General features: G+C 36.5%; 2 protein-coding genes across 2 annotated transcripts; both read right to left on the bottom strand.

Annotated features, from left to right (window-relative positions):
* Positions 1 to 945: 945 nt before the first annotated feature.
* On the bottom strand, positions 946 to 2,205 carry LOC139860185 (uncharacterized mitochondrial protein AtMg00810-like). The gene is made up of 2 exons (XM_071848958.1): positions 1,975 to 2,205; positions 946 to 1,797 (listed from the first exon to the last, which is right to left on the bottom strand). Exons 1-2 carry the CDS (start codon positions 2,203 to 2,205, stop codon positions 946 to 948), a joined length of 1,083 nt encoding a protein of 360 aa, XP_071705059.1.
* Positions 2,206 to 4,316: 2,111 nt separating this feature from the next.
* Positions 4,317 to 6,190, bottom strand: LOC139858302 (6,7,8-trihydroxycoumarin synthase-like). Its single transcript, XM_071847159.1, has 2 exons — positions 5,285 to 6,190; positions 4,317 to 4,962 (listed from the first exon to the last, which is right to left on the bottom strand). The coding sequence occupies exons 1-2, from the start codon at positions 6,188 to 6,190 to the stop codon at positions 4,357 to 4,359; spliced, it is 1,512 nt and encodes a 503-aa protein (XP_071703260.1). The 3' UTR covers positions 4,317 to 4,356.
* Positions 6,191 to 8,367: the final 2,177 nt, after the last annotated feature.

The following is an 8,367-nucleotide window of genomic DNA, read 5'->3' as shown; positions in this document are numbered from 1 at the left end:
TTGTATTATTTTGTTCTTATTTGTACGTACAGTATCTATAAATTGGTGCTTTCTGAAATAATATTAAGAGAATACAAAAGGAGAGAGAAAAGCATAGAGTGGGAAGAACATTTAAAAAGGTACATATACTTTTCTAACAAAACAAAAATCACCCCTAATTAGTAATTGGGTCATTAAGTTACAAAGAAATAGTAATTTTAATTATTGAATTAAGTGATGTACAGAAACAGTAATTTTAATTATTGAATTAAGTGATGTACAGAAACAAATCAAATCGAAAGTAAAAAGCCCTCATTCATTTAGGTTGACAATCTTTTAAATATTTTCTCATGGTTTATAAACGTGTACTAGGCTTTGCAACGGACCTGGTAGCGTTTCAATTCATTTCTTAATGAAAAGTATGAAATGGTTAATCTTTATGGAATTACATTTAATGTAGAGCATGTGAACTTTTGAAGTCCTAATGTACTAAATCACGCTTTAGAGAAAAAATTGCAAGTGGTAGTAAGTTGTCTAAATATCTATATTCTTCGAGTTGAAAAGGTTTTTAGTTTTAGCTTGAAGGCTGTTGTTTGCGATTACGGTGCAACTTGAAAAGGATTTATATTTGTCTTTCTTGAATCAACAATACAATCCAATACATATATATAGGAACAAAGATGACAAGCCAAAGGACTATCTAAAAATGATGAGGCAATCCAAAAGTCTACTAACAGCCCCCCGCAGTGGGAGCGGGAGTGGAACGGACGGTCAAGCTGGAACGAAACTCCTCAAATAAGCATGAAGGTAGACCCTTAGTAAAAATGTCCGCATATTGATACCGAGATGGGACATGAAGAACTCGAACCTATCCCGTAGCAACCAGATCACGAACAAAGTGAATATCAATCTCAATGTGCTTTGTTCGTTGATTTTGGACTGGGTTTGATGAGAGGTAAACAGCACTCACATTATCACAGTATACCATAGTGGCCGAGAATAGCGGACAATGAAGCTCGCGAAGAAGATTCCGTAGCCAACAAGTTTTAGCAACCGCATTAGCAACACCCCGATACTCTGCCTCCACACTAGATCTAGAAGGTGTGTGTTGTCGCTTAGATGACCAAGATACAAGTTATTTCCAAGAAAAACACAATAACCGGACGTAGATCTACGTGTGGAGGGGCATCCTGCCCAATCAGCATCTGAATAAGCCACAAGGGAAGCAGTCGAGGAAGCAAACAACTGTAAACCAAGATCAAGAGTCCCTCGAATGTAGCGGAGAATCCGTCGAAGAGCTGCTAAATGGGGCTCTCGAGGATCATGCATGAATATACATAGCTGTTGCACACCATAAGTAATATCTGGACGAGTAAATGTGAGATACTGAAGTACGCCAGCAAGACTCCGATACAATGTGGGGTCAGATACGGCTGGACCATTAGTCCCAAGCTTAGAATTAGTTTCCATTGGAGTCCGACAAGGTTTACAATTAAGCATACCGGCGCGCTCTAGAATCTCAGTAGCGTATTTTCTCTGAGAAAGAAACATGCTAGTAGAGTTACGCATCACTGAAATCCCCAAGAAGTAATTTAACGGGCCCAAATCTATCATAGAGAATTTTTGATGCAAAGACTGAATAATCCGTCGAAGAAAAGCAGGAGAGGAAGCTGTTAGAACAATATCGTCAACATACAACAGTAAATAAGTCATCTCTGATCCCTGTTGATATATGAATAACGAAGAGTCGCAATGACTGTGAACAAAACCTGCTCGAGTAGCATAACCAGCAAAACGTTGAAACCAAGCACCGGGGGCCTGTTTGAGGCCATATAGAGACTTCTGCAAAAGGCAAACATAGTCCGGGTGTTTCGGGTCCCGAAACCTAGATGCTGATGCATATAGATAGTCTCAACAAGATCACCGTTAAGAAACGCGTTTTTAACATCAAGTTGATGGATAGGCCAATTTTCTGGAAAGAGCCAGGCTAAGAACTGTGCGTATAGTAGCTGGCTTAACAACTGGGCTGAAAGTTTCATCACAATCGATCCCAATCTGCTGGCTGCGCCCATTAGCAACAAGGCTCGCTTTGTAACGACTCAAAGTACCATCTGCGTTATACTTATGTCGAAAGAGCCACATAGAACGAACAATGTTAGCGTCCATTGGTCGGGGCACAAGGGTCCAAGTATGATTTTTAATCAAAGCATTATATTCATCGCGCATAGCACTTTTCAGTTAGGATCGTTAAGAGCTTGTGGGTAAGATTTAGGAATTGGAGAAATGGTAGAAACATTAAGATTCAAACGTTGGACAGGTCGCGTAATACCAGCTCGAGAGCGGGTGACCATTGGATGAGTAGGTACGGGAGGTGGGTTTGGCTCATAAGTATGAGAAGTAGGGTGAGGAACAGAGGATGGTGAGGACTGTGTGGAAGGTGTAGTGGGGGGGGGGGGGTATGGGACGTGGAGGTGGAGGTGAGGGTGGAGGTGGTGATGGCATTGGTATGGGTTGTTCTGCTGGTTGGTCACTTGTGGAGGTGGTTAACGGAGTGGTAAGAGAATCTAGGAAAGAATATGATGGTGACCGAGTAGGGGTCATAGAGCCATATGGAAAGACAGTTTCATCAAAAGTGACATGCCTAGAGATGATGATTTTGTTTGTTGCAAGGTCAAGACAGCAGTATCCGCGATGGTTAGAGGGGTAACCGAGAAAAATGCAAGGTGTGGATCGAGGGGCTAGTTTATGGGTGTTGTTTAGATGAGGGTAACAAAGACAACCGAAAACGCGAAGGAAGGTGTAGTTAGGTTGGGATTTATATAAACGAGTGTGAGGAATCTCATGGTTAATGGTAGACGAAGGAAGAATATTGAGAAAGTGAGCGGCCATATGAAGTGCCTCGACCCAAAAAGAAGGGGGCAAGTGCGCCTGGAAAAGAAGAGTACGAATGAGGTTGTTAATTGTTCGAATCATGCGCTCGAATTTTCCATTTTGTTGGGATGTTTGAGGACAAGAGAAGCGAATGTGGATGCCGTTAGACTGAAAAAGCTGGTGGATGGAATGATTGTCGAACTCACTGCCAAGGTCACATTGGAATGCTTTTATTTCACGATTAAATTGGGTTTTAACAAAGGAGTGTTGTTCGGGTTGTTCGGGTTTCCTGCCCGAAAGCGCGCGTGTGTGTGCAAATGATGACTAGGCTTCGGTCCGGACTGATGCAAGCTTGCCTTTCAAAAAAAAAAAAAAAAAAACAAAGGAGCGGAAAAGAACAAATTTAGCATACGCGTCTGACTTTTTATGCAAAGGAAATACCCAAAGATAGTGAGAAAAATGGTCTAAAAATATAACATAATATTTAATACCACTTGGACTCGGAAGCGGAGACGTCCACAAATCGGAGTGAACAATGTCAAAGCAAGAGGTAACATGAGAAACCGAGGGATAAAACGGAAGTCGAACATGCTTACCAAGCAGACAAGCATGGCAAAACATAATTCAGGACTATCTAATAAATGATGAGGCAATCCAAAAGTCTACTAACACAACTAACTATAGGTTTAAATGTTGCTGTAGTTATCAGGAATTTGCTTTCAAATGCAAAATATGGGAAGCCACCCATTTGAGAACTTTTCAGAAGCAGTTAAAAATATGTCCACTAAATGCACGTGCCCTCGCCCACTGTTTTTTTTTTTTTTTTTTTTTTTTTTTTTTTTTTTTTTTTTTTCAATGTATCATTATAACAAGTTTCAATTTGTGAGCATAACTAGAAAAAAATTCGACCGCGCGTTGCTGCGGTTGTATTCAACGCGCGACGAATTTGGATATACGTTGTTTGGTACCTAATATATCTAATAGGTTGGGTTGTTTGTTGTACGTGTATGTATATGTATGAAATATAGCCCGAAATATTTAGTGTTTTTTAACCGATGTCCGTTTCACGTATAGCTAGTCGCGTTGTGTTCGTAAAATTATTTCGAGTTGAACGGTTGTCACCGAAAAATTTAACTCGCACCGAGCAAGAAGATAGGGCCCGTTAAAAATTCGGGTGGAATTAGTTTCTTTTATTTTAATAAAATTATATATTTACACTTTCTACCCCTGAGGTCGTTGTGTAAATTGAGTCAAATTTGAGGGTGTGAACGCGAACTCAAAACGAATTTTCGAAACAACTGAAACGACGGATTTTGACGTACCTTTTAGTATGTAGGTATAATATAATATAATAACTTCCCGTTGGAATGCGTGGGGTATCTCGTAATTCTTTTCAGATTATATATATATATATAACACGAAATTCAAATAAGTTAAAAAAGTTATAACATAGATATAGGTATTTCAAGTACATTATGTTTAAAAAAGAAATTACAACTTAGCTATTTAATGATGAACACATGCTAAAAGATTAAGGGCATTTTTCTTGTGCATTGTTAAGCCAGGCTTAGTCTCAAAGTCTATATCTTCACTCGTCATATCATCTGGCAAACTCCAATCAAACAAGTAAAGAAGATTAGCAAGAAATAGTTCAATCACCATTACTCCCACAGACATTCCAGGGCAAATTCTTCGACCAGCTCCAAACGGAACCAACTCAAAATTGTTCCCTTTAAAGTCAATATCACTACCCAAAAATCTCTCAGGCAAGGACTCCTCTGGGTCCTTCCAAGACTCCGGGTCTCTTCCAATAGCCCAAGTATTTATGTAGACTAGGGTTTTCGACTCGATCTTATAACCATGTAAGATAGTTTCTTTTAATGTTTCGCGAGGTATAAGAGGAGTTGGAGGGTATAATCTCATCACCTCTTTTATCACCGCCTTTAGATACGTAAGTTTTCGAAGATCATCTTCAACTACTTTGTTGTTCTTTCCAACCACACTTCTCACTTCTTCTTGTGCTTTTTTCATTACTTCGGGGTGCTTTATTAGTGTTGTCATCCCCCATGTCAACGTAGCCGCACTAGTATCCGTTCCAGCAGCCAATATATCCTAAAAGAAGAATAAAATATCGACACATTGTAATAAAACTTTTATAATTAAACGATAAATAAAAAAAATGATAAACGGATAAGCTTTTCTCAACTACCAACAGAACATAAATAACAACAACAATAGTACCCAAACGTACGAATGTGTAAATAATCATTTCACTACTCGAGGAACGAGAGTATTCAGATGTGCGTGCCATAACTGTGTTATCACAATGACCGTTTTGAACTTTTTCCTTTGTAAATTGAACTATGAGAATGTACAAAAAATGTGATTGAATATAACATCTTATTTTGACAAAAGAAGTGAACATATTCCTTACCAATATTATGGCTTTGATGTGATTGTAAGTGAGCTCTAACGTATTCAAGTCTGGATTTTTCATGTGTTGAATTAAAACATCAATAATATCATGGTCTTCCTCGTTAGACTTCATGTTTTGAGGTTTGAGATGTTCCTCAATTAGTTCTTGATAAAACATGTCCAAATTCTGAAAACACTTATCTAGCCGGCCCATCTTGCCGGTTAACTTATCAATTAGACCGGCAAATGGCAAACCGGGCCAACAATCTGTAATAAAAAAGTCAGTTATCATCCCTTGAAGGTCATCAAGTAGTCTAAGAATCTTCTTATGCTCATGTCCATCTTCATACCTCTTGCCAAAACTCATTCGAATCATAACATTGTTGGTTGCACTTTGCAAGAGTTCACTCAAGTTTACACGGTTAGAAGAAAGTGCTAACCCATGTATCTTGTTCATGGTACGTAGGACTTCGTCTTCGCGAATATATCTTAAAGACTGTACCCTTTTTTGGTTTAACAAGTGAATGGTAATGATCTTTCTCATCTCACTCCAATTCTTGTTGTATGACGACAATGCGACATCTATGCCATTATAAGAGAACTTTTGTAGGGCTAGCAATGGAGGCCTACTACAAAAGATCATATCTTGGGTTTTTAAGACATCTTTTGCTACACTTGCTGATGAAACAACAATAGCTGGCATAAAACCAATACGGAGAGATACAATCGGACCATAGGATTTGGATATGTTCCATAGGGAAGTATGCAGGCTTTTGTAATCGATTTGGTGCAAGTTTCCGATGAAGGGTAGTGCAAAAGGGCCCGGTGCGTATAATCTTGAATTGTTTTTGATGATTTTAGGAAGAAGGTAGAGGAGAAATATAAGAGGAAATGACACAATAAGAAATTGAAGAAGAAATTCCATTGAACTGTTGATATGATTCTAGGTATTAGTTTTGGTTATTTATAGACTACCTGAATGTGAGATAATTGTGAAGTTAAGTTGAATTAGAAGACCACTTGAGGGAACAAAACTAGTTACTTTAAAGTTTATGGTTGTAACCATCCAGGCTGATGGCCACCGACACTTCCAGTGAAGGGAGCCACCCGGGTTCGATTCTTGACACTGCCATCTCGTTCAAAAAGGGAGCTCACCTGAGGATGCTTTACCTGGTAACCGTGGAGGGTCGGCTTGCGGTTTACCCGGGGGTTTACCCGCTGCGTTGGGGCCAATGTGCCTGCTTCGTAGTTGGGGTTCCACCGTTACCCAAAAAAAAAAAAAAAAAAAAAAAAAAAAAAATTTATGGTTGCAGTTTTAGTTTTAGTTTGGAGATATTTATTTGCTCATGCATGTGCTATAGACAAATACTAAAGTATCTTCAAGATGAAAAAAATGGCTCTCACTATACACTATTTCAATGTAAATTACTAAAATGTAACATTAAACTTTGGCTCTATTAATTGAGGTATCAGCGTCGATTGATTGACGATTTGACTGCCGCTTAGAGCTTAAATTAGTTTCTAGGCAGCTTTCAAACTCATGAAAATTTGATTCTATCATTTCCATGACGACCCTTTTTACTTTCAATTTTTTTATTTTGTTTTATTATTCTTTATTTTTGTTGGTTTTTTTTTTCTCACGGAAACAATCTCTTTACCCTATCCTGGAGTAGAGAAGGAGATGACTTTCTCTTCTGTTGGGTAGAGAATTTTCCTCAACTCGTGGCTAGAGAGACAACATATCTCGTATGTCTGTGATTGAGTATTGTTGTTATTGTTGTAACATTAAACATCTCACATTAATTTTTGACGCTATATCTTTTATATTGATTGATTTCAAAGATTGAACAATAGCAAGGTACAATAACAAATTGATACCGATGATTTCTATTCTACATTTACTACACTAAACAATACACTCCAATAAATGGGCGTTTCTGTTCAAGCTATACATGAAAGTGAGTTCTTTTTCCCTTAGATGTACGCAATCAATATTCGGATATCTCATGACCATTTTCCTAATTAATCACTTCAAATTTCAAAATATGTTAATTTCCAGTGAGAATTTAACCTATTTTTCCACTATTAACATTAATCATTGAATTTAATGGTAGCATCAAAATTTATATATCAAATATATATGTATTTATAAAGAATGCATCTAATTTGAAGGACCACTACTATTTTTTTTTATCATAGTAAAAATATAATACAAACAATATTTGCACTTATATTTAATTAACTAGTGAAATGACCCGTGGAACAACAGATTTTGTTTAAACGAAACAGTTTAATGATATATTTTAGGTATTAAGTGAATTTAAACGCTAAAGTCATTTAGTTTAATGACCCATCGAATTCCGACTAAGAAACTTCTCGTTGGTTTTACAGACACATTGATATACTTAACTTGGTCGGAATAAATTAACTACATATATTCTCTCACTATCATCTTCCAATTTTTATCACAATTACTATTTTCTTTGTCATAAAAGTCTACATAGAACCTTTTATTGAGACTTGTATTTAGTATACATATATAACGTAATTAATCTCGTAAAGAAAACTCATATGTGAATTTGAATAATAATATAATAATAATTAATAATTAATGAGAGTGAATTTTTTTCCAGAAAAACATGAAATAAATATATAAATAAGTAGATTTAATTTAATTGGTCATTAATTAGATTAATGACATCACCTTAAGGGCTTAGATTTTTTTATTTTTCTTTGTAATTTTTTTTTAACAAAGGAATTAACTTAATAATGACATAATCATTGTAGGATTTTAATAGAAACTATAGATATAGATAGATAGATAGATTTAATTTAAGCATAAAAGGTAGATCCTAAATATGTAATTGGAGATGCCCTAAATTGGTAAAAAAATATATATATTACTTGTATGTGTATCACAAAACGTATATAAAACGGAATTAGACAAAACTATCTTTAATATACTTCCTCCCACCCAAACATAATTAGAGTTATTTATTTATTATTTATGCACCCTCATATATGTGTAGAAAAAATCTGTACCTATATATCAATTATTGCTTGACTAAAGCAGCCTAACTTATTAATTAAACTTGACTAAAG

This window comes from Rutidosis leptorrhynchoides, chromosome 7 (genome assembly GCF_046630445.1).
Source record: "Rutidosis leptorrhynchoides isolate AG116_Rl617_1_P2 chromosome 7, CSIRO_AGI_Rlap_v1, whole genome shotgun sequence".
Lineage (NCBI taxonomy): Eukaryota > Viridiplantae > Streptophyta > Magnoliopsida > Asterales > Asteraceae > Rutidosis > Rutidosis leptorrhynchoides.
This window is presented reverse-complemented; position numbering and strand designations above follow the sequence as displayed.

Excerpts from the sequence above, each read along its gene's own strand:
- LOC139858302 (XM_071847159.1), bottom strand. The coding sequence starts at position 6,190 with ATGGAATTTCTTCTTCAATTTCTTATTGTGTCATTTCCTCTTATATTT. Across the intron at positions 4,963-5,284 it reads ACATCAAAGCCATAATATTG|GATATATTGGCTGCTGGAAC; the intron begins GTAAGGAATATG and ends TTCTTCTTTTAG.
- LOC139860185 (XM_071848958.1), bottom strand. The coding sequence starts at position 2,205 with ATGCGCGATGAATATAATGCTTTGATTAAAAATCATACTTGGACCCTT. Across the intron at positions 1,798-1,974 it reads AGCCAGCTACTATACGCACA|GCCCCCGGTGCTTGGTTTCA; the intron begins GTTCTTAGCCTG and ends GGCCTCAAACAG.